General features: G+C 40.7%; 1 protein-coding gene across 3 annotated transcripts in view; it reads right to left on the reverse strand.

The window, feature by feature from the left end:
- The window catches only part of Piezo2 (piezo type mechanosensitive ion channel component 2), a 360353-nt gene that overhangs the window by 139066 nt on the left and 194848 nt on the right, over positions 1-26439 (reverse strand). For all 3 annotated transcript variants that reach the window (XM_051163421.1, XM_051163420.1, XM_051163419.1), the window contains exon 4: positions 22352-22394. In XM_051163421.1, coding sequence (XP_051019378.1) covers positions 22352-22394 — 43 coding nt within the window. The remainder of the gene's footprint in view (positions 1-22351; positions 22395-26439) is intronic.

Genomic DNA, 26439 nt, shown 5'->3' on the forward strand with positions numbered 1-26439 from the left:
TCTGAGCACTACCCACACACCCTACATGATGCCTTCACTGGACCTACCTTCCAATGAGGGTAGCAGGCTTCCTTTTCCATCAGAACTGTCTACAGCCAAATGACCCATTAGCAACCAGGACAGATCCCGGGGTCATTTGTCTGTCTTAAAAAGACCAGTGGGACTCTGCCTTAAGATGTTTCTGTGGCCCACTCTCCTCTTTATCCCTACAGCCCAGCTCAGGTCTCTGGACCATGGCAACAGCATCCTGATTAATATTTGTTCAGGTTGGCCCTTTGTCAGTCAGACCAGCTATCGGGGGTTTGCTTTGAGCAGTATAAGGCTCCGCATGCCGGCCAGCTACCGCTTAGAAACATCCGTTTTCCTGGGTGTGGCAGAAAGGCCTGCTCGCTTTCTCTCTTGATATAATTTCTTTCTACTCCACACCAAATACAGAAACCAGGAACAAGGACGTGCTTCTCCTTTGACTTAGCATGCAGTCTTCTTCCTTTAAGTATCCAATGTATGTACCTAGTGAATATTCTATGGCTCGACTTAGTGGAACGTTTAAAGGCGACAGGCCTTTAGGTTCTCATCTCAACTGGCTATCATGATCTCCACGCTTGGGAGACTGAGGCAGGAGAGCTCACCCATCTGAGGCTACATAGTAAGACTTGTGTCAGTGTCCAAAGGAAGCAAAATCTTCTCATCAACCAAGACTCACCAGACGTCCCTTTGCGAAACTATATAACTCTAACTCGCTCCATCTTCATTCCTAGATGAGTTGGCTCCTTCCTCCTTTTGATGCCCCACTGTGCCCAAGTCACACTGGGTGACTAAACCTCTCTCTCTTTCAGCATCTTTCTGACACTGGCTGCCTGCCTGGCTCACCCTGGGCACTCTCGCTGTGTGTGGGTAGGATGGCCGGAGATGCATTAGCTTCAGAGGCGCTGCCGACCCTCCAAATGGTCACTCCCTCTTCCCTGGACTGAGATCCGTGCAAAGCATCACTAAGGAGTTACAGTGTGTCAGTGCACACATGTTTATCAGTGATAAAAGAAAACACAAGCACTTATGGAGAGGAAAAATCTGGAAAAGGTGGAAAGACCAAGAAAGCCTCTTAATAAAATCTCCAGTTATTTTAACATGCAGATTTAACTATCAAAATTTAAATTACTTTAAATTTTATTTGTTAAAATATTTGCTTATTTTTATTTTACATGTCTGTGGGTGTGCTTGAGTGTACACCTTGTGCACCTTGTGCATGTGGGAGCTCACAGAGATCAGAAGAGCATGTTGTATTCCCTGGAACTAAAGTTATAGGTAGGTGTGAACTGTCATGTGGATGCTGGGAACTGAACCTAGGTCCTCTGCAAGAGCAGCAGGTGCTTTTAACCTCTCATCCATTTTTCCAGCCTTTAAAATAAAAATCTAAATTATTACTACATTTCTGGTTTTATTAATTTAGAAAGTTAGAGAAAACATTTGTAAAACAAGAATATCCTATGGCCTAATTTAGCAGAATATTTTATTTATAGAACTGTTATGCATTTATCCTGGGCCTGGAATATTGGCTGTGAAGAATGGATTACCAGAAGAGGTTGTAAAAAATAATCAAGTCAGAAAGACTATCCGTCAACTTGGATAAGGGAAATTTCACAGGGCTCCATCCTAGATAGAGAGCTACAGACAACCATTAGCTGATGCAAGAAGGAAAAATCATTCTTTTCCACGGGCAAGCTCCCTCAAAGGTTATGCAATCCAAACTGGTCAACCCTAAACACATGTATACACTCAATGTGCTCAGTAGGTTACATATGTATGTCTGCGCATCCATATAACAGTACTAATTTTAAAAGAAGAGGTCATGAACTTTTGAGGGAGTAGATGGCAATGGGTAGAGTTGGAGGGGGAGAAATAAGAGTGGAAATGATGTATATGCAGTATTCAGGCATGAGCATCTTCATGCACACACATATGATATGTACATAGATCATAAAAGACACTACAGTATGCCCAGGCTACACTGGCCAAGGTCAGGTTTTTGTAGAGAATTCATAAAATCAGAACTCCGAAGCAGCTACCAAGAGACACGACCATCAGGGCAGTGGGAGCACAGGTAAGACAGCAAAGGCTCCTGGAGTGAGAGAGCTCGGCTTAGGACCCACAGAAGAGATCACAGTTTAAGCTGGAAGTCATATGGGACTCATGGCTGGAAGGGAACCCCTGGCTGAAAGGATAGATTTGAGAATGACCTCTGCACATGTGGTGATTCAAATAAACAGGAAAAATTAGATCAAACAGCACCAGAGAGTGACGCAGGCAAACCTATGTACAAGGGTCACCAAAGTAATTATAAGCATATGTTACTGGGCATGCAACAACATACTGGCTTTTATTTAGAGTAAATTGCCCATTTGGGAACAGGTTAACTATGTTCACAGATAGCTTGTTTACATAAATCAGTATGTTTCTTCAGATAATGTTGCCCTAAGTCACACTTTTCCCCAGGCACATAACAATGACACATTTCACATATAAAAATGACTATTTAGTTCATCGTGTTAAATATCATCTTAAATGGCAAAGCATTTCCTTTCCAATCTTGTTAGGATCTTATTTTTCAAAGCGTGATTATACCTCTGAAAAAGAAATTTAAATAAGCTGCCAATTAGGACTAATCTTCATAGGCAGCAGGGAAGATTAAATTATGGCATGTTCAGAAACTGCACCGTAAGGCCATCAGTAAATGCAAATGTATGGCAGGCCAAGGACTACATCTATGAGTCTTAATGTGTCTCACAAGTGAAATGGTGATTTAAAAAGTATAGCGAGGATACAAAATGCATAATGTTTAAAGATCCATGGCAGATGGGCTAGACTGAGTGACAGACATGCATTTTAAAGTATTAAGCCTGTTATAAACTGCAGTAGATATAAAAGCACATCTTTAGGCTATGTATGGTGGCAAACACTCTGGAGGCAGAGACAGAGGAATCTCTGTGAATCTGTGGCCAGCCTGGCCTACATATTGATATGTAGCACTGTTGGGCTCTATAGTGAGACCCTGTCTATGTTTTTTTAAAGGCACGTCTTTAACACACTGTTACTTCTATCGCTGAGAACTGCTGGTGTAGATCACATCTGGAAGACATTAAGTTGGTTACTTTGACTTGACGTAAGTGACCAACATATAGCCTAATGTCCATGATGGCGATTGGTCTGACTCTCTAATTAGACACTGCCCTCTTGTATACACCCACAGAAAAAGTAGGGAAGGTAATGCTCATAGGATTTTTTTTTTTACCTTATAAAATAACTTCTTAAGGTCTTTCTAACTCTAAAATATCCTTTTGACCATGAAAAAAACAAAATGAAGGAAAAAGAAAATAGACAGATACAGGGAAACAGGACAGATACAAGAAAAATGGCATCTCACCTGCTGAGGAGGAGTAGCCAGGTAAGGGCACCCTATAGAGATGGTCAGGGGTATCCATGGATGGTGGGCCTGTGGCCCACTGTAGAGGACTTACTGAATACTGTGCCAGGCCCTTGGCCCATCCCCAACACAGAAAAAAACCCACAAAGATCAATTCTATTTCATGTCACTCTTCTCGGGAGAGCAAAGCCTCTGGTATAGTTATCAGAAAGGTCAACTACAAGTGAACTATGGTAACACAATTAAAATACCACATGGCCATCCATTAAACAAATGAGAGCTATCAAAATGCTTTCACATAGTTTTCTTGTGGTTTCTGAAGCTCACACACTATGAATTGTTAGTGCCCTGCTGTTTACCTTCAGTAGGACTTTATGATATGTGTCACCGAGTGGCCTTCAGTGACATTACAGTGAAATGAATGCATATCTAATTACAAACCTGATTCCAGCTCTTACACACACACACACACACACACACACACACACACACACACACACACCTATACATATTTTTTTTAATTAATAGTAATCTCCCCACAGATAGCTAGACATATGTAGCAGAAAAATGTATTTGATGTGAGTAGGACAAATCTTAAATTAGATTTACAATTTCTTTCAGTATTCAAGTCAAGTTCTTCTATAATGAATGATTCATTTTTAAAAATCAAGGACTGTTTTGTTTCTGTGAACTTGAAACTAAGCCCTTTTCTCCTACTGAGATATCAGGTAAGCTCAGGGCCCTCATTATTACAGGGTATAGTTTGTGCCCCATATTAGTTTTTGGCTCTGTATACTATAAAGCTACAGTCATACTTAAACATTCCAACTCTCTTAGCTCACTGTCACAATTTCACTGTGAACACACTTCATTCTCATGCCAGTGTGGTGCTGGATTGTCACTTGTGCCATTTAGGAAAGGTTTGTTCAAGGGAGCTGGTGCCTTTGCTTGGATAAAGAGAGTCACAGCAGTGGAGGGGCAGATGCAGGGCTCAAGGCATTGCCCCCTGTTTGTCTTTGTGACTGATGTTCTTTAAGAGTGTCTTGGAGCTCTCTGCACCCCACACTTGCCCACTCTATGGCCCCTGAGACCATTGTCCCCAACCATGACAGCTTCACATGAGCCCTGTGAGGGCGGCACATCATGGGAACTGGCAAATGCTGCAAAGCAATATGTGTCCATGTGTGACCAGTGGTGCATTACCAGCACATACTACTGTGGCTGACAAACTCAGAGGAAAGAAAGAAAACAGATTCCAGAAGCAGGAACAGTCAGTATCACTCACCCCTTTCATTCTGTGTCTCTCTTGGTAAGATCCCGAGCCATGTCCTGGATCCAGCCTCGCCAACCCAGAGCCATCTCTAGCGTCCAGGCCCTGTCTCAGAACTCCCTCCATATCTGCATCCCCAGCCAATCTTGTGGTCTCTCTGAACTGTCATGTCCTCCCTGGAGGCCCTTTGTCATCTTTTATTTTTTCAGTGATGACACTGTCTAACTGGTGAAAAGCCTGGGCTTATTTGAAGTGCAAAGCTAATGGTAAGCAAAAATATCAGTCTTGGGACTAGTGAGATGGTACAGTGGTTAAGATGAGCGCTGACTGGTCTTCCAAAGAACATGGGTTCGATTCCCAGCACTAACATGATGCCACACAACCACCTGCAACTCCAGTTCTGGGGACTCTGCTTCCCTCTTCTCACCTCTGTGGCTAGCAGGCATGCACAGGGTTCACAGGCATGCATACAGGCCAAACATCCATACATATAAAACAAATAGAAAAAAATGTAAAAATCTCAATTGTTCAACCTCAGTAGCAATAAACACATTGTCATCTCAAATGTCCCCTTTTACTTGGACTGGTACATCGGCCATCTTGAGAAAGGTGAAATTAATTTTGTTGAGATGCACAGTGGGGGAAGTAGCAGAGGAAGACATTTATTCTCCTTATAAACACTGGAGCAGAAAAGCTAAGCATCTTTGTGTGTCATGGCTCAGATATAACAAAGAATAAAGCAATCAGCATGAACTCTGGACCACAAGACCTCAAACTGAACCCCATTCCTGATGAATTAACTCAACAAATGTGTGTGGATGTCTGCCACAGCACAGGAATCTTGGCAGGCCCTGCTCTCACAGTGTTGAGGAAGACACTTGCTTTTCCAGGCCAGGAGAGGCTGAGAGGGAGACAAGGCTTGAAAAGGCACAGGAAGGTGTAGGGTGTATGTACATGTAAGTGTAGTGTGTGTGTAGTACAGTGTGTTTACGTAGTGCTATGTGTGTAGTGTGGTGTGTATGTAGTGTAGTGTGTGTGTTATAGTGCATTATATGTGTGTAGTAGTGTGTGTGTGTGTTTAGTAGTATGTATGTGAGTGTAGTGTGTATGTGTGTATGTAGTGTATTTGTTGCACACTAATAATAACTAGCAGGTAGCGTGCTACAGTATCTATAGATAATTATTATCCTAAATATTTACTTTAAAGGGGCTTAATCCTCAAGAGATAGAACCCAATGGCATTTGGCAAACAGATAATATTCATATACCAGAATTTGCACATTTAAAATATGTTCATGTAACAGTTGATATTTTTTCTAATATGACTGTTGCTTCTGCTCACAGAGGTGAAACCACCTCAGATGCTGAGAAGCATTTATTATACATCTTCTCCTGCCTATGCTCCCATTACAACTAAAAACTGATGAGAGTCCTGCTTATACTAGCAACGGCTTTAAGGAAATTTGCAATTTATGGAAGATTAATTACATTACTACAATCTCGTACAATCAAGAAGGCCAAGTTATTGTGAAGAGACATGATCAGATACTTAAATGACAAATTTCAACAATAAAAAGGTCATACACACCCACCTAAATCTCCACATGCTATTCATTTAGGGACACTATTTTTCCACTTTAATGGATTATGCTCCTTCTGCTGCCCCAAAGCATTTTCCCCTAAAGTCTAAAGTATATGTTAAATAAAAATACCTAGAAACTAGTCAATGAAAAGGTTTTTCATTGTTTTAAGATCAGGGTGAGGTTATGCTTGTGTCTTTCCATGAAATGAACAGAGTCCCAGATGGCTCCTGATCCAATGCATCTGACCAGGGCAGCATCCCAGAGACCATTGAACAGATGAAGTGTCTGAAGATTGATGATAAATCCACCAAGAGGAGATGTCCCAAGAGGAAGAGTCAGTTGATGACCTGGGGACTCATGAAGACTTCAAGTTATCAAGCCAAGACCATGGGGAGACAACATGACATTATGCTACTGAGCAAAAAAGGATTTGCTCATGTTTACTTACTGTATTATATCTTAATTCTCAGCTGGTCAGTGCAGAATCCAAAATGATTTTTGTCAGTGGGGAGGAGATAAAAGGCACATCTATAGTAGGTCGCAGTATGGTGTTGTTTTGCCATGCAAAGGACCATTTTTGTCCTTTGGGACCAGTTTTCCAGACAAAGCATGATGCACAAATATTACTCACATGAATAGAGGATTTTTGATTGGAATAATTTAATCAATCCAAATGCTATGAAACTGATTTTAACATAATTAAGTACTCTGATAGTGGAAACTAGAGCTGTTTGTAGACAAAGAAAGGACTATCTAATGTATTGCTTACTAAGGTTGATATTATTGGGCCTAGAATATCATTCTCTGTTGCCAGGGTTTAGAAAATAACCTCTGGCTTCATTTGGTGCACAGAAGTCAACAAGAGCAATATTTTTTTTTTTTTTGATCAGACACCTGTCTATTCCTAAGCTTTTAAAAAAGAAATTTATATGGCATAAGAAGTACTCATATGCATTAAACACAAATAACAGGGAATGCAGTAAAGTCTAGCTGTACCCATATTCATAGGAATTCCCCCAATATTTCTGTCAATGCTGTTTTTTTGACCACATTGTTTATGCTATAAGTGTGCGTATTTCCATCCGTATTCCACTCCTAAGCATACCCTTCCCTCTGGAAAACAACTGCCTTTGTGGTGGTCCTTTGGGGGAGGGGCTGCTGCTTATGCATCCCTTCCTGTGGGTTATAAAGGTTTGTGTGTGACAGGCCACATAATAATAGGATCTATTGAGATCCTAGCAATTGATCAATAGAAGTAACAGAGAGAGAGAGAGAGAGAGAGAGAGAGAGAGAGAGAGAGAGAGAGAGAGAGAGAGAGAGAGCCCTCCCTGAAAACTGCGACACTTCTTTGCATCTGTTGGTTCCTTTAATGGCTGCTGCCACAGTGGCTTTTATTTTTTTTATTAGCAGTTTCAGTAGTGATTCCTGGAATACAAAGGGAGAGTTCAAAACCGGCCTTTATGATGACTAAAACTAGTACTCTTAAGGCAAGGACATTGGCAGAAGTAAATCAAGAGATGGGCAAATTGAGAATCACACTTTTAGAAAATAGAGATACTATAGCTTATTTGTTGCTCGAGCATAATCTTGGTTGTCAACAACTTCCTGGCACCGTGCACCACGCTCTTTAACGAGCATTGACCTAGCTCATACTATTGATGGTCAAATTGAAGAGCTTCATAAAAAGATAAAATGTTCCAAGTGAACTTTGAACAGCCACCATGCTTAAGATGGCTCTTCCATTTCCTTGGTCCTCTGCTACCTCTTCTCATAATTCTGTTATGCTTGTCCATAATAGACCAGCTATGCAGGCAGTGCATTCAGCTTTGGCCTTTACTAGAGCCACAATTTTCTCTTTAAAAAAAAAATAAGAAGGGGGAAGATGTGGGAAACATGGGGGGGGGGCGTTATGCTCACATATATGCACTAGGGGGACCTGGGATGTTAACCACAAAAGCTTGTTCCTTCAAGAGAAGGAATTCAAAACCTGTTTTCCACCCAGAAGGCCTTTGAATCTGTGTGGCTGGAGACTTTCCAGCATTCTCTAGACCCTTCTTGTGAATCTGTTTCTCTCAGTCAATCTACAGAGCCCGTCTTTATGGAAGGTGCCATGCGTACTTCACAAAGGGTATTCACATCTGATATGTACTTAGCTTACTTTTGTTCCTCGACGAGAAAGATTTAGGTCTGCTTTGTTGTGCACGTGGACTGAGTCATTCATCACAAGAATATTTTTCACCATGTGTGCTGTGTTTAATTACACCTAAAAATCTACTTTGGGGTCAGACTCCCGAAGTTTGAAGCAACCCTGGCTATTGAGTCATGTTGGGTCGAAGAGATCCTCCCTCTCCTGACACACTTTGAAGAAATATCATTTCAGTGAGCTCCCAGGGAAGGCTCAAAGCTCTAGTTTGTGAAGGGGCATAGAATCCAGAGTCCATACGCTGCTCACAAAAGACTGGAGCATCTTTTTTTCCCCCTAGGCTTCCAGATGTGTTGTTAGGTTGCTTATGTGGGATGTTTCCAATTTCTTTCTTTCTTTTTTTTTTTTCTTTTTTTTTTTTTTTTTTTGGTTTTTCGAGACAGGGTTTCTCTGTGTAGCCTTGGCCATCCTGAACTCACTTTGTAGACCAGGCTGGCCTCGAACTCACAATGATCCGCCTGCCTCTGCCTCCCGAGTGCTGGGATTAAAGGCGTGCGCCACCACGCCTGGCTCTCCAATTTCTTTCTAAAGGTACTTAGTTCTATGAATTTTCCTCTTAGCATCGCTTTCAATGTGTCCCACAAATTTGGGTATGTTGTTCCTTCATTACCATTGAATTTTATGAAGTCCTTAATTTCTTTTTTTATCTCTTCCCTGACCCATGTGTAGTAGAGAGTTATTTAGTTTTCATGTGTGGGCAGGCTTCTTGTTATTTCTGTTGCTGTTGAAGTCCAGCCTTAGACCATGGTGATCTGATCATATAGTAGGGGAGGAGGTCCCCCTCAGTCATAGACCTAGGGGAGGGGAATAGGGTGAAAGCGGGAGGGATGGAGGGATGGGAGGATACAAGCGATGAGATAATAATTTAGTTGTAATCTGAATAAATTAATAAAATTTTTTAAAAAAAGAGTGGAGCAAAACAGCAAAGCTACCAAAGTGAAACTGATCAGTGGCTTTGGAGAGATGGAAAAGGTTGCACAGAGGAGTTAAGAAAAAGGAGGAAGATGATCTTAGACAAGGTAAAAATGAAAAGTAAGTGAACAGCAATAGCACAAGCCTAACAAGGCCTTGGTACAAATGGAGGATCTTAGACAGGTCACAGCTGTGCCTTGTGTACCTGTTGACAATAACACTGACAATGGAGAAAATGTAGGAACAGCTTTATGGCCACAGTCAAAAAGTCACTTGTCAAAAAGAAATACAGCCTAGAGGCCCTTGAGCTTTCCCCAGCATCTCAACAGAAGCTGCTGCTGACCCTCTCCCTAGGGATTTCCCTACTAACAAAGTTTATGCCAACGACAAAATTAATAATGCTGGATTGCAGTGGGAACTGCTGCTTTTGTGAATCATTTGACTTGAAATTCTTGGAAAATATGTTTTCACAGTTCAAGGTCAACGGCAAAAGGACTGAATTATGGCTTTGCGGCTAGGTATCGAGATCCTTTCCTCTAAACAAAGATTTGTTATTTTCATAAATTAATAAAAGATAAGCACTCCTAGAAGGGGCCGTGGATATTGTAACTCATATGTGTTTGTCTTTGAACTGCACGTATTTCCAGCATGTTTCCAGGATGGGAACATCTGCTCCAGCTGGGCCACATTTTCCAACCATGTTTGGCCTCACACAAGGTCAAGTACTGCCCATCCCGTAAACTGCTCTTCCAGCTCCTGTATGTGTCTCTTTCCCAGTGAAACCAAAGACCTTCTCAGTTCACCAAGATGCAAGCCAATTCCTGTGTTCTATGCCTTGATTCCGAGCCAACTCTGCTTTTACCTGCATGGCCCTTGGCAATCTAGTCCAATGTTGGACGTCCTGCTCTATTGTAGCCCCTCAGAGTCCAGTGGACTTCTCTAGATTCTCTAAGAGACACAGTTTGAACTACTGCTTCTGCATGGTTGTTTCTCCCTACAGATACCTCAGATGGCTTTTTCCCCCTCAGAAACGTGTGTCCATGAGGTACTACTTATGGACACTGGGCTGTAGGCTCCTTCTGTCTTGATGGGCAGGGCAAGTCGCTGACCTTGTAAGCCCACTCAATGACTATATCACTCAATGACTAGGAGAGGGTGCTTTGAGACACCGCTGCTTGGTGTCATACTGGAGCAGGCAGGGCTACACAGCAGCATAGAGGTGACCCTGACTGTGACAATGCCTTCCCCAAGGAGAGTAAGAACAGATCTCAGCACAATGCATGAGAATGAATACACTCCATTGCCCAAGTAGACTTCTTCCCTAGCTTCCAGGTAACAAATAGATTTGGCTTTGCTATTCATATCACCTCCTCCCAATAAATGGATGGCCGTGACGATGTACCAGCGGCCTTCCCAGGCAAGAGGTAATAGCCATTCTCTGTGGAGTGTCCCAGGAACAGTGCAAGAGCAAAGCAGAAAAGCGTCAACTCTCCCTACCATCATGTTTCCTCAAGAAGTTAAACACCTGGTATATGAAAGTGCTGATGGCCATCTAGCAGGCCTGGGCAAAGTCTGAGTGAGCTCTCAATTTCACATCTCCAAGGACCAACGCTTCCTCATTGTCCTCGCACTGTGGTCTGTGTCCATTAGGGTTCTGATGCAAAAAAAACATTAGTAAATGCACTGCAATTACATTCTACCCCACATGCAATTCAATTACCTATGTTGAATTTTAAGTAAATACATTTAACTGCTCAGAACAGCGTGCAGAGGATTTCAAGCCCAAATATTTTTCTTGATGTCCGAGTGAACACAAGCTTTTCTCCCTTTATGGCAAGCAGGTCAATAAGTTGCATCTGGCACAAGCCCTTTGCTTATGAGCTCGTGCGGCTCGGCTGTGTCTAGCTCAATGCTTACACTTCCCCGTGTGTGCACTGGTGTGTGCACCTATTGGTGTTTTCCATCTGCACCCTGAATGTTGCCCTTTCAGGCCTCTCACTATTCACACAGAAGTTGGCGGGGTGGGGGGGGGGATGTTTGCATCTGGCTTAGGGCTCTACTCTGCTTTGTGTATGTCCCGACGGGAGCAGGCTATGGTTGAGTTTAGTCCTGGAGTTATCCAATGCAGCTGAGCACCATCAGTCTGAAAGACCCCACATCCAAAATGGTCAAACTTCTGCCACTTTGTCAGTCAACAGAGATCTAAATGAAAAAGTAAAAGTTTACTTCATGCATGATATTATAAAACAGGTCCTACAAATTTTACCTTCAGGCTATGTGTGTACAGAACATGAATGGATTTCAGGCTGTGATTGGGTCCATACTGAATGGATTTCAGGCTGTGATTGGGTCCAATAGTCAAGCTATTTCACTATGCATATTAAAATATTTCATTTTTTTAATGTTGAAGTATAAAACACTTGTGGTCTTGAGCATTTTGAATATGGGGTATTCAACTTCTATTTAACTTCCTTGAATCCTAATATTTCTATGCAAAAAAATAAAAAATATTAAATACCATTGCCTCCTCCTTCAACCACAGATGCCAAAGTCTTTGCTGCTAGAATAAGATTGATGGCTTGTTAGTTTCTAGTGTTCGGTCACATTTTAAAAAGGAAAATGAATAGCTCCTAGAATTACACTAATAGGCTAAATGAAAAATATAACCTATTACCAACAGATCATAATTCTTTTATATGATGTCTCTAAAATGAAAACGACTCCTTATGTAATAAAAATTTGAATATTCACATTTATTCATAAAAAGTAATTACTTGGCTTTAAAAATCCTCCATGGACTGTGGATGCCACTTGATAGTAGGCAGTTGGCTAGCATATGTAAAACTTGATTCAAGTCCCAGTACTAACTACATTGATCAATCAATAAACCATGACATTTGCAGGTAAATGGACACTAGAAAATATTACATTGAGTGAAGTAACATAGATTCGGAAAGACAAATGCTGCATATTCCCTCACATCTACAGGTCCTGGCTCCAAATCCTTAGATGTGAGAATACAACATGGACTAGCCATGGAAACCAGCAAAGTATAAAAGGACCAAGGTGGTGGGTTGGATGGGAAATAGTGATGAAAAGCAGGAAATAGAATAATAGTGAGGGGTCTCCAACTGGGGAGGAAAGAGGGAGATCAATACTGAAAAAAGAGGGACAAGGAATAATAACACCAAGGTTGTTTGATAAACCTCAAGGTATATTATTTTATATTTACCTAAAATTATACACAATTTATATATGTGCATGTTTATATATGTACACACACACACACACACACACACACACCCCTTGATTGAAGTGAAGTAAAACTACTTGCACTTACAATGCTCCCTACAAGAACCATGACCTAAACAAAAAAAAAAGGGACTGTTCAAACTATACGGACTATAGATATAGTACGTGGTTGCCTCTCAAGAATTGTGGGTGGCTTCCTACTGCTGAAGATACCACACACATAGGACACAAGACTTAGATTATTTGAGCTGGATCTAATCTAAAAGCCTCTATTTTATGATCTAGTTTTCATGGTTCCAGAAAATACCATGAAAGATGCCTGGGGAAAGAAGCAATTAAGCAGTCCTACTTAGCTGTGACATCTATAAACCATGGCAATTACAAGCTTCACAAGATATACTATACATAAAGGTGCACTAGTGGCACTCCCATGTTGGTGGCAACCAGCAGCTCTCTAATTGGAGTTAAGGCTCAGTAAAAAGAAAGAAAATTATGCCTGGTACTGGAAAGCTAGCCAGTTTTCTAGGGCAAGTGAGGTCATGGACCTTAGAAAAGGATCTACTACATACACTTTGCTAGACAATCATAATTCCATAATTAATCAGTCAGTCAGTAAGTTAGTCAGTCAGCTAAATCTTCCATCTTTAAAGATTTTCTCTGGTATAGATGATACCCCTTAAATTGATTGATCTAAATGCTACCTATGCCTCTGAGTACTTACAAAAAACAAAACAAAACAAAACAAAACAAAACAAAACAAAACAAAACAAAAAGCCCTGTGTCATAAAGGTGTGGTTTAGTAGTTTTCAGGCTCTCTAGGCACATCTTTATAATAGGTAGTTACTTTACACAGACTCTGCATCATGATATTGTACAAAGCACTCTAAAGAAATATGTATTTATGGTTGTGAGCCTAGCCTTTACTTTTCAGGAATGTTTATATACCTACTGTGTGAAAACATTTACAGGCTCTTCTTCTAGAAGGCCAATATTTATTGTAATGAACTCAGAAATAAAATCATTATGAAGTTAGGTTAAGACAGTTACTTCAACAGGTGCTTTCATTACAATAGAGTGGTTTTCTTTCTTTATTTTTTTAAAAGACAGCAGGGAAAATCATTTAATCAACAGGGTTGTACTGCATCACCACTGTGTGACAATTAGTGTTGGCTTAGAAGCCTTGTTGCTAAGCTCCAGTTGAGGCCACCCCTTATCATTCTGTAGACATGATTTGAGGCTCACACTTTTCCTTACTGGAGGCTCCTCCAAGAGGCAAGACAAAAAACATTCATCTTGATATAAATGAATATATTTGGTGTTATACATTGTGGTTGACAGTCTTAATGACCTCAGCTTGAAATTTCAGACGTAAGCCACGCTGAAAGTCCACATTTTCCTCAGTGGTTTTTCTCTCAATTCTTGGGTCTAAGCTTCTGTATGAGCCAGCATGCTATGAAACCACCTTAGGGCCTGCATTGTCATTATTTCTAAATATGGCATATAACATCAACAGAAGAAAAGATGTTAAATTCTATGGCCCAGTTAGTACGTTGTAAAGTTGGAGGACAAAGACTTTAAATTTGTTTTTTTTTTTTTTTTTTTTTTTTTTTTTTTTTTTTTTTTTTTTTTTTTTTTTTTTTTTTTTTTTTTAATTTTTTTTTTATTAATTTATTCTTGTTACATCTCAATGTTTATCCCATCCCTTGTATCCTCCCATTCCTCCCCCCCCCCACATTTTCCCATTTTGACCTTAAATTCTCAAATCACTTACTCATTCTTCTAAAGCAAAGCTGAAAATAATGAAAATATATTGAGAAGGATAAACTCTTTGAAAGCAGGGTCTGCATCAATGATCCTAATAATTACTTAAAATGTTATTTGCTTATCAAGCATCTGCCTGGTGTTCCTCATTTCCCTGTCTTTCGGCTAGAACCACAGGCTTCAGGTGACAGGAGATCGTTTCCCCAGGAAGCTCAGGATAATGTGAGACCCAAGAGGCAAGGCAGAATTAGACAGGACACAAATCACTATAAATACGGTCACTGCTTGATCCTACAGACAGTCAGGCAGCATTGGAAAAACAGCAGGGAAACTTTTAAGGGGAAGCTTCCAAGGTGTGGGAGAGTTCTGAGAGAAAGTCAATGGGCTTGAATGGCTGGAATGTTCCAGAGAGATTCACAAGAGAAGACCAGGAAAATGACAGGGGGCATAAGCCAGCTTTGTACAACTATAAAGTGATATAGAAGACAGACTATCTTATAAAAAGAGAAGGTTTATTTGGTTTTAGAGCTTCACAGTCCAAAACAGAGTGGTCCTGAAGGCTTGTATTCTGCCAAGAGCCTAGTAGTAGAAGGTGTAATTGTGTTTTTTATTTCCTGAGATGAGGTGATGACATGAAAGTCATACCCAAACTTTGCTAATACATAGCTTGGGCTGAGCTCAGAGCATTTCTAATTAACTATCTCTAGACCTAGGACTGGAAGCTTTTGGCCTTTATCCAGTCTAATCTAGGCCTAGAATGTTTTCAGCCTCTCAGACTTACTGCTGAACAAGCTCACCCTTTCTGGCTCTTTCTGAACTCTTGCTGGTTGGTTCAACTCAGATGTTCTGGATCAAAACTCCTCTCTAAGCCAACCGATTCAAATTGGCTTCTCTCAGCTTCTCATTGAATTGCTCTGCTTGGAAAAAGTGGCTCTGAACTCCACAAACCGAACTACATGGACTCAACTGCATTCAACTGGCTGGCACTGAACGGCACCGAACTGTACTATACTCCAGAACTGTCCTGTACTGTCTTCACGAACTCCCCTGCTGCTCTCTCCCTCTCTCTGTGTTGCTCTTAAGTAACTTCTCTTTCTTCTTTGTTTTCCAGAGAGGTTGGCATATCCTATCTCTCACTCATTCTGTCAATTTTCTCATTCATCACTTTGTCTGCCTCTCAATTAGAGGTCATTGTCTGGGATTGAAGGTGTGTACTAAATAATTCCAGCCAGAAGGATTAAAGGTGTGCCGTGTCTATATTCCAGTCAGAGGGATTATGGGTGTGTCTTCCAGTCAAACAGATGGATTAAAGGTGTGTCTGTATCCTAGCCAGATAACACAGACCTAGATCTTTGGAAATGATCCTTTGACAGAGCAGCTGTGTTGCTGGATTAAAATTCCTCCACAAGAAGGCAATGCCCTGGCAGATGGCAATGCCAGGGATACGTGTAGGCTGAAGGGCTACATGGAAAAAGCTCTACAGAAAGCCAGAGAAGCACCCAGCGATAGACTTTGACCATTATAATATGCTGTCTCCAGAACTACCTCAGTCCTTTCCTTACCACCTGCTAAGATAGCCACCCTGGAGACCAAGTCTACAACACACAGAGCTTTTGGAGACCCTCAGACTAGATCTGAACCGCACTGCAAGGTGTTGAAATGACCTTCCTGGGCTGTGCTATAGCAGGACGGAAAGCTAACCCATCTCTGGGCATATCTCACCAGTTAATTTGGCTCAACAAGGCAGACGGATACAAGATGTTCTAACAACAAAGCAGGTAGGAATTCCCAACTCATTGTGACAGCTGAGTCGCCTTAGTAGCTGGAGGAAAGAGACTTAGACACAGAGCTGTGTTGATGGAAAGGTCAGAGGAATGACGTGAGTTTGCACAGAGACACAAAGAATAAAACCATGTCATGTTCCCTGTACAGCAGGAGTGCCCTACCCTGGCCACAGGTGGCCTCACCATCCGGCAAGTAGCTGAGAAGTAACGGTGAGAATATGTTAGCTCCCTTCTCTCTGATTCTGTTGAAACCTGCTCTCCAAACACTAGCCAAATGCCCTGCAGCCCGTCAGGTAGTCATCTGTTCCCTCTACACCCATCTCGTTAACTAGCTCATGTGAGTTCTGGGGTATGTAGATCTGTTTACCTTAAATGCTTAAGAACGTACCTCTATAAAGGAGGAGACACATAGGAATGAGTTTCCAGATAATGTATTACAGTTCACAATAGGAGAACTTGAGAGTTGTCATGGGAAAGTCTGGGCATCGGCTCAGAAAAGGCCTCACCAAGCAGCCAGTGATAATTAAAAACTATCCAATGGGTGGGTACAGCAAGCCTGACAGCAGACAGAAGGCTGAAGTCTCCCAAAAGACAGAACCAAGCCTTTGACTCATGTCTACCCATGCTGTGAACAGTTGTAGGAGAACATGTGTTCATTGTAACAGGCTATTTTTGGCATCTTATTTTACATTTTAAAATGTACTCTGGAGTGACAAGGTGTTTCATTCCACAATCATAAGAAAGCATTGAACAAAACACACATAATAATGTTAACAGTGATGTCATCTGAGTCTTGGAGCGATAACACACATTTACTGAGAATAAAATCTTGACTTTTTAAAGTGAAAATGGGCAAGAGATCAGTAAAAGCCTGTTATTTTTAAACAGGCAGCAGTCAGCTTGTCCTGAAAGCAGGCTGCCAGGTTCCAGGCTCATTACCTGCTGAAAATTTTTTTTCTCAGATGAAGCCCACAGCTTACGTTGGAAGGAAAAAACATGTCTAGACCCTGGATTCTGGCTGCTAGCATTCCCAGCATATGTCTCTGCCTTTATAATGCTACCTATGGAGGGCGAGATGCAGTGACAAATGACTCTTACAGACAGAAACATTTAAGATACATTTAAGCTCCTTGTATCTTACTTAAGCCTGAGTGCCATCACTGACATTCAACATGGATGTTCCCTGCCCTGCAAAATTCCAGGGTCTTCATCACATGGGTCCAAATAAGAACCAAACCTTTGCTGTGTTAATCTATTGAGAATTTGGGCCATCTTGGTTCATAACTCTTAGAACACACAGAGTGCCAATGAATTTAAACATCCATATCTGCCTAGCATAACTGTAAATATGTCAGCAGATGGCTATGAGTTATAAATATTTATAATCATAAGATTTGAAAATTTGCACAGAAAGGCAGGGTTTCTGATTGAATATGTTAAGTATGTTTCTTCTATATTGACAAAGAGTCTACTTTTGTTGTGTGAATATTAATATTGGAATATTATGTTGGAGGGAACAAAACAATGCAGGAACCCACATTCTGGAAACTCTAGAAACTTCTTCTCTGGGTGTAACACACCTCTGTAATGAAATCCTGACGCTCACAAGGAAAAGATGCATTTGCTTGAAAGCTGAATATGGATTCAGTCAACTGTGACATCCATTCTGATGTCTTGTGTACACTCACAGTGTATCCAGAAAGGAAATATCTGAGTGTGTCTCACAGGATGGTCCCACTAAGCACTGAACATGGAAGACAGGTAGACCAGACCCTGTAGGTTTTTCCTTTCATCTACACACCAAACCTTCTTGGAGAAGCTTTGAAGGTTCATCTGATGACATGAATCCTTCCCTTTAGATGTGCTGATTTTAAAAACAATTTGTTGCCCAGCAGGTAAATGAACAAACTTCACAAAAGGACATGGGCATGAAAAGGCCATTACCTCTTACAACTACGCCGAAAGAGTTGAGACTTTATTTAAGGTGAAATTTTAATTTTCATTAAGGCAAAGATCAGGTTAACCTTAAAGAGAGAAAATAGCAGAGCCATATTTAACAGCCCTGCTGGGCACCTTCACACTTACACAGCACAACAGCTCCAGAGACTTACATCTGTTCCATTTTAAGATATGATGTAATACACAAAATAATCCTTTCTCTTAAATGAGAAAATATAGTAGCATTTTATGACAACATTTGAAATAAAAAATACTCTCAAGTAGATCTGCAATATATGCACTAAGAAACAATGGCTGAGATTCCAATTCAAAAATAACATGCCACTTGCTGTGTGTCCTAATAGTATTTTTATTTGGAAGCCTATGGAGTTAGGGAGGCATTGGAGTATAGATATTATACCATCTGGTTTTATTCAACATAGTAATAAAAAGAATAGTCAGTAAGACTTGCAGCATGAGGTTACATCTCCAGAGACATGGGAACAGGAAAAACAAAACAGAAAACAAAAGTGACCTATAACCCCCAAATTCTATGTGAAACAGAATTTGAAAGCCTTGTGTTGGGAACCAGGAACTCCCGGGATGAACACAGGTTAATGTGAGGGCTGTGCCTGGATGGAAAACCAGATTCTTTGAATCTCTTTTATCTGTGAGACCATAGTCCGTAGTGGGAGTCGATGACTGATGGCTATGATCCAAACCTGCCAGATGCCTGTTTTTGTAAATAAAGTTTTCTTGGAATACAGCCAAACCCACTGTCTCTAGCTGCAACCTGCTCCAAGAACAACATTAAAAAGTAGCAACAGGAGTTTTTGTCTTGGAGTGAAAAACCCTGAGAGCTGTGTTTTATGTCCCTTTACATGAAACTTTGATAGGTCCTCATCTATGAATTAGAATTAATTTGGCAAGTGTTTGATGGTAGCTGTTGTCATGGGATCATTCATCTCTCAAAAGGTTGGTGCACTATGAGCCAGGAATTAAGCTTATTTTCAATTGTGAAGTCATGTGGAAGTATCTCAGGAGAAGCTCTCCTACAAAATGTTTATCTTGGGAGATACTGAAGAATCTCAACTTGTTCTTTATGGGAAATTCACCCAAGGTAGGTACTAATAAAGGATACTGAGATCCTGGGATACTGGGGAAAACCCAAAAAAAATCAAGAGTGACAGCATACTCTGACACCAGGGAAACGGATGTATATAGCTGATAGGAGTAATGGCGCTGACTTAGAGGGGAGAATTTGGTATATTTGGTATATTACCAGTATCCTGTGTGGATTTGCTCCCTTATTGTACTCTTGAGTCTATCCTCAACATATTTGGCAAAATATACACATGTGTGTAATTCTGCTCATGGTAGCCTTTCTTTCTTTCTTTTTTCTTTTCTTCTCTTTTTCCTCCTCCTTCTTCTTTTTGGTATGTGTGTGTGATAGTGTTACTTGTCAACTTTACAGGACCCATACTCTACTGGAAGACTAGTCTCTGGCCATGGTTATGAGTAATCACCTTAACTGGGTTAACTAAGGTGGGAAGACCCAGGTTAAAATTGGGCAATACCATCCTCTGGGCCTCCAGTCATGGCCTGAATAAAAAGGAGAAAGCAAGCTGAGCACCAGCATCTGTTCTCCTCTGCAGTGACTATAGATTAGATGTGGCTAGCTGTCTCAAGCATTTGCCGCCCTGATTCCCCATAAGGGACGGACTATACCTTGAACTATGAGATAGAATAAAGCCTTTTTCTCTTAAATTGCTTATGTTGAAAAGAAACTGAGACAATTTCTAAGAGTAAAAGACTGGAAGACTATCAATGATTGCTTCTATTTCTGTAAGGGAAATAAGTGTCCATAAGTAGAAGAATGGATAAAGAAACTGTGGTACATATACACTATGGAATACTACTCAGCTATTAAAAACAAGGAATTCCCAAAATTCGTGGATAAATGGATTGAGCTAGAAATTATCATAATGAGTGAGTTAACCCAGAAGCAGAAAGACTCAAATGGTATATACTCACTTATATCTGCATACTAGCCCAAGGGGCATGTCCTACAAAAGCCTTCATTTACCAGGAAACTGGGACAGAGGGGAGGACATCCTATTGGGACTCTAAATGAGAGACGCATGGGAGAATAGCAAAGTCAAAGGATCCAGAGGGTCCTAGAAATCTACAAGCAGAACAATATGATAGGCAGATTTGGGCCCAGGGGTCCCGCTCAAACTAAGGCACCAGCCAAGGACAATACAGGTGGTAAACTTTAAACCCCTACCCAGATCTAGCCAATGGTCAGAACATTCTCCACAGTTGAGTGGAGAGTGGGATATGACTTTCTCACGTACTGTGGTGCCTCACATTTGACCATGTCCCCTGGAGGGGGAGACCTGGTGGCACTCAGAGGAAGGACAACAGGTTGCCAAGAAGAGACTTGATACCCTATGAGCATATACAGGGGGAGGTAATCCCCCTCAGGAACAATCATAGGGGAGGGGAATAAGGGGAAAATGGGAGGGAGGGAAGAATGGGAGGATGTAACAAGAATAAATTAATAAAAAAAATAAATAATAAATAAAAAACTGGAAATATTATATATTCAGAGATAAGTTAAACCGCTGAAATGATACCATTTAAAAAGAAAAAAATAATTTCAAATAGCAGTAGTTTATAGTCTTTGGATGATACATATCAATCGAATATTAAACTAAGATATGCAAATTTTAGAAAATACATCTCATAGTCTGATTATTACTCTCTTGTTAGTATTATCTTGAAAATAAAATTTACATTTGGAATGAAACAAGTTTAAGAGTCAATACTTGCAGTGAAAAAAAAGATGAAAGTCAATAATCAGAGGTCTTGAAAACTTCCTACAGTTACACTTTACTTAGAAATATTGTAAATTTAGCATTTAATTTTCCTTAGAAAGTATGTTTTCTGGCTCTAATTACTGTCAGGACCCAGAAGCAACGATACTCTAGAATTGGGGAGCATCTCTAGAATTTAGATGTAGTTTCGAACACCATTCCTCAGCAGAGATACTGGGCTCTCTAGAGGGACAGATGAGCATGCTATGAGTCAACATGAGACAGCTCATTGTGAGAGAAACCATAAAGCCCAATGGGTCTGTCAAAAGGACAGGAAGATGACATAGAATTGTTCTCAAATGCTAAAAGTGAAACTTCTTGAATTTACAGGACACGGTAGGTTGAATAAGAAGTCATGTAACCTTGCAGAACGATCCAGAGTACATGACATTCTGCAGTGGTGAAGAAAAGAAGCCAGCAAGGGTTGTGAGACACTGATCTAAATAAAGAAGCTACTCAAACCAAGAAAAGTGACATTTTTAATAAGATCAGAAAATTTAGATATCGATGGGGTGATTCTAAGTCTCACTATGGTTTGCAGCCTTAGGAATAGTAACAATATCATAGTTCTGGAAGAAAGTGTCCTGTCCCCTTTTCAGAGCTGAATCTATGCCCCATGGGCCAAGGGCAGGTGGCTCACAGGAGCAACCAGACACTTCCATCACCTTCTGATGCTCTGGAGATGATATGTTCAGGGGAAATGCTGGTGTGGGAACGCTTAGGAGAAAGTGACATGATCTTGGCAATATCTTAGCGCTTGTAAGATGTAGGTGTTTTCACAATTGGGAATAATTAATATAAATAGAAATGTATTTGTAGTAAGACAAGATGATGAAGGCACAAACAGGTCAACTTTATTGGCTAGAATTCTTTAATTATAGAGCTCATCTCCCCCCTTCTTGTTTTTTTTTTTTTTTTTTCTTGTTCTTGCATCAGTGCTCAATTTCTTTATTTCTCCTCTTTGTAGAGGCAGAGGTTTTTTTCCCCCTTATTTGTATTTTATGTTTTGTTTTGTTTCTCTTTCTTTCCTTCTTTCTTTCTTTTTTGTTTTGTTTTTTGTTTTCTTGGGACAAAATCTCATATAATCGAGGCTAGCCTCAAACTTACCATGTAGGTGAGGTGAGCCTTGAATTACAAACCTTCCCACCTCCATCTCTTCAGTGTTAAAATTACTAGGCAAGGATTTTATAAAAATAAAGCTCTAATTTTACAAAGACAGTGAGGCTCAGAGGCATAAAATGACATTACATCACAAAGTCACAATAGTGACTGTGGATTCACGGTAGAAAAACCACTCAGAGTCTAATGGGAGAGTAGTGGCTAAACGAAGGCCGTTCTAAGCCCTACTTACCTTTCAAAGCCAATCTGTCGGAAGGTCTTTTCCCATGTTGAGCCTGCAAGGTAAGAAGACCACAGTCAGCACACTCACAGACTCAGCTTCACTGTGCCACTTCACACTTCTGTAAAAGGACTTCACTCAGAGTCATCACTTTCCCTGAGTGTGACCCGGGGAAAGTCATCCTGTCTGCAGGTGGCCTCTACATAGTTTTGGTTTTTCCTTTCATTTCATGTTCAGCTAATAAAACAGTGATACGAAGATAACTAGATTTATCAGTCCAATATTGATCATCCTTTTGTAATGCGGGCATTCAAAGTCCTCACTCATGGTTATTTTTGAAAAATATAGCAATTTATTGTTCCATTGAATTAAATACTGTGTAGTACAGCATAAGAGTTTATCTCTCCCATCACATTGTAATTTTGTACTTGACCACTCCCCCAGGCCCTCTACACTTCCAGTAACTACCATTTTATTCCTCTTCCATAAGATACCTTTCTCTAGATGCCACAAATGTTACAAAAGCAAAATAAGACAAATGAGATTGTATCAAACTGAAGTTTGCAAGCAACCATACTCCAGACATCTCAATGTGTCCAGCTGAAAAAAAAAAATGTGAGCCTCATTCTCATTAAAAATAATGAAATCGGGGCTGGGAAGGGGCTGTGTGGACATGAGGACCAGAGATGGGATCCACACAGCCCACAAAAGTGCTACTATTCTAGTAGACTTTGTGCATGTGCTGAAGTTAAGCTTTTGTGATAACCCACAGTGTTTTGACATTCTTATTTTAGTCACTATGGCAAATAGTTCCCCACCTGGCCCTCAGTCTATAAGCCGCGTATGTACCAGCTGATAGCCACAATATACTGCTTCAGGCTATTGAATGATGGTTGATTCTGCAAAGGCAAGTGGAAGGTTCAACCTTGACTCTCCAGAAGCTGCTTGGAAGAAGTAGCTATTTGGAAGCTGGCACTGACATCATTTTATTGAGACCTCTGCTTCAAATGCTTTATCTTCAAATCATCATACAGATGTCCAGGGGCAGATGGAAGATGGGGTATTACACAGGGCTCAGGAGCCCCAGTGGTTGTCTGGACTAGTCTCAAGAGAGGTTGGATTAGTCTTGAGGGACCCTAAGATAAGTGCTTCACCAGGAGGCTGGGTCTATGTGAACTGGTCATGATGGAGTATTTTAGATAATTAAAAAAATAATAATACAGGATGAAAGACTGAGTTTCAGAGATCGAATGGCATTCTGATTTAAGTCAAATTCAGATGTATTTTTCTAGAATGTTGTCAACGGGACACTGCTTAACTACAATTTGCGTGGACCACATTATGAGGTGGGAACAAGCACTCCCGTCAGAGGACAAAGCTGATGGTCAGGAGCAGACCAGGGTGGGTAGCAAGGAGGTGAGAGAGTTTGATGCTATTCTCTCTGACTTAGCTTCCAATGCAACTCAAAATAGCTTAATTTCCCTCCATTTCCACTGTTTTTCCAGATCTTAGTCAATGTATTCTCGTTTTTTTCCCCCTCTTTTTTTTTCTTTTTCTTTTATTTCTCAGGAAAAAAAAAAAACCCTCTTCCTAATTGATTTTATTTATGGTCAAGGTATAATTAAAATGAAAATGATTTTTGAACGTGTAGCTTTCATGAAGAAATAGGCCCTAAGTGATTTCTGAAAAATGTAAATGTAACCAAATGGGCAAGACAAGAGCATAGTTTATGGCTCAAGATGCCCGGTACTCTTTGATATAAATATGGTTAAGCCAATGGTCCAGGCATCATGGGCATGGCAGAATGCCTTCTGTCTGTTCTGCAGCATCTTGATGTCTTTTGCATCACAGGATCATCTACTTTTGCTGTTGGTACTCGCTCACCATTTGCATGTGCTAGAAATGAGTCTGGACACATTAAAATATGGTTTCTGCCCTTAAGCCCCCAATACATTAGAGGCTTGGGTTTTTTATGTCCTTGGTGAGCACTTAGTCATGATAAAACAAAAAATTCTCAATAAATGGAACAGACATACCCAGATCCTCTGGCACAGAGAATATTTTTGGCAGCTCATTATGCAGTTGCTGAAGAATTCTTTTAAAGCCATTAGACGTGGTCTACGGAGGTAAGCCGATATTATTCGCCTTTGCCAAAGCAGCCGCACATGTCAAAAACAGCAGAGAAAACAAAAGCACATGGCCGACTTCCTCGACTGAACACTTTTCCAATGAGATTTACAGGGGTCCCTCACCTGTGGTTTTCCATGCTGCAGTACCAGTAACCAACAGTCATCTGTGGTCTAAAATATTAAATGGAAAGTTCCAAAAATGAATGGCTCACAAGTTCTAAATGACTTTCATTAAGGCAGATTGCTGTAATTATTCTACTTTATGAGTCATTATTGTCAGCAATCTTATTGAGTCTTGTGTAGAAGTGACAAGTTATCATATGTATGCCTATAAGAAAAAACACAGAAGTCATGGGACTCTGTGTTATACTCATCTTAACATCCACTAGGAGTCTTGAAATGCATCCCCGTGAATAAGGAGGGTCACTGTACCCCACAGAAAAGTCTAAAACAGACTGTATTTTCTGAGAGGAGGTTAACAATACAAAAACCCTGCTAGCATAAAGAATGAGATGAAATTTACAACAGATTTTGCTGTTTTTTGTTTTTGTTTTTTTTTTTTTATCCCTTTCCCATCTTGGGTGATATAGTTAGAAACCATGAATTATGATTCTTCACTTTTAAAAACTGCCCATTTCGTGTTAGTGCACCAACATCCAAGTCATCAGTTGTGAACTAGAGTGGAACATGGTCACGTATGGATGGAGTCAAGCCAGAGTCTAATGCTGTTCACTAAAGAATTAAGATCCAGCATCCAGCCTGTGTGTTGCCTGGGTGACAAGACTCTATAGCATCTCTCAGTGCTGACTCTCATGAGGTCACCCTTGGAGAAGAGCCATGCTGCTCCTTTCATGAAAAAAACAAAAAAACAAAAAACGTTCTATCTCTTTTTTTTCTACTTATTTTTTTTTTTTATTAATTTATTCTTGTTACATCTCAACTGTTATCCCATCCCTTGTATCCTCCCATTCTTCCCTCCCTCCCATTTTCCCATTATTCCCCTCCCGTATGACTGTTCCTGAGGGGGATTTCCTCCCCCTGTATATGTACCAGGTCTCTTCTTGGCAACCTGTTGTCCTTCCTCTGAGTGCCACCAGGTCTCCCCCTCCAGGGGACATGGTCAAATGTGAGGCACCAGAGTACGTGAGAAAGTCATATCCCACTCTCCACTCAACTGTGGAGAATGTTCTGCTAGATCTGAGTAGGGGTTTAAAGTTTATCGCCTGTATTGTCCTTGGCTGGTGCCTTAGTTTGAGCGGGACCCCTGGGCACAAATCTGCTGATCATAATGTTCTACTTCTAGTCCCATAGCTCTGTCTGCCTGTTAGCTTTTAAATTTTTTCATTGATTTATTTGTGTGTATGTGTGTGGTCGTGGCAGAAGGGCACTGCACACCACAGTCCAAGTGTGGAGATCATGGCCAATTTGTGGAGTTGGTTACCTCCTTCCAACATGGATGCTGAGGACTGAACTCTGGTCATCAGCCTTAGTGGCAATTGCTTATCCCTTTTACCAGCTCCTTACTAGTGAGTTTATTTTCTTCAAAATAGATTTTTTTTCATACAGTATATTTTGACTGTGATTTCCCCTCCCCCAACTCTTTCCAGACCCTCCCCAAATCCACAACTTTCTTTTCTCTCTTTCATTAGAATACCAACAGGCATCTAAAGCAACAACAATGATGATGATATTACTAATAATTATAAAATTAAAAACAAACTAGAATTGGAAAAAATAGATAACCGGCGAGCGCGCGGAGGGGAGTCAAAGAAAAAGCACAAGCAACATGTACACATGTTGTGACACACACATTTTCACACAAGCAAATCCCATAAAGGGGCTGGAGAGATGGCTCAGTGGTTAAGAGCGCCGTCTGCTCTTCCAGGGGTCCCGCGTTCAATTCCCAGCAACCACATGGTGCCTCAAAACCCATCTATAATGTGATCTGATATCCTCTTCTGCAGATAAAGC

The sequence above is a fragment of the Acomys russatus genome, chromosome 20, assembly GCF_903995435.1.
Source record: "Acomys russatus chromosome 20, mAcoRus1.1, whole genome shotgun sequence".
Classification (NCBI taxonomy): Eukaryota; Metazoa; Chordata; class Mammalia; order Rodentia; family Muridae; genus Acomys; species Acomys russatus.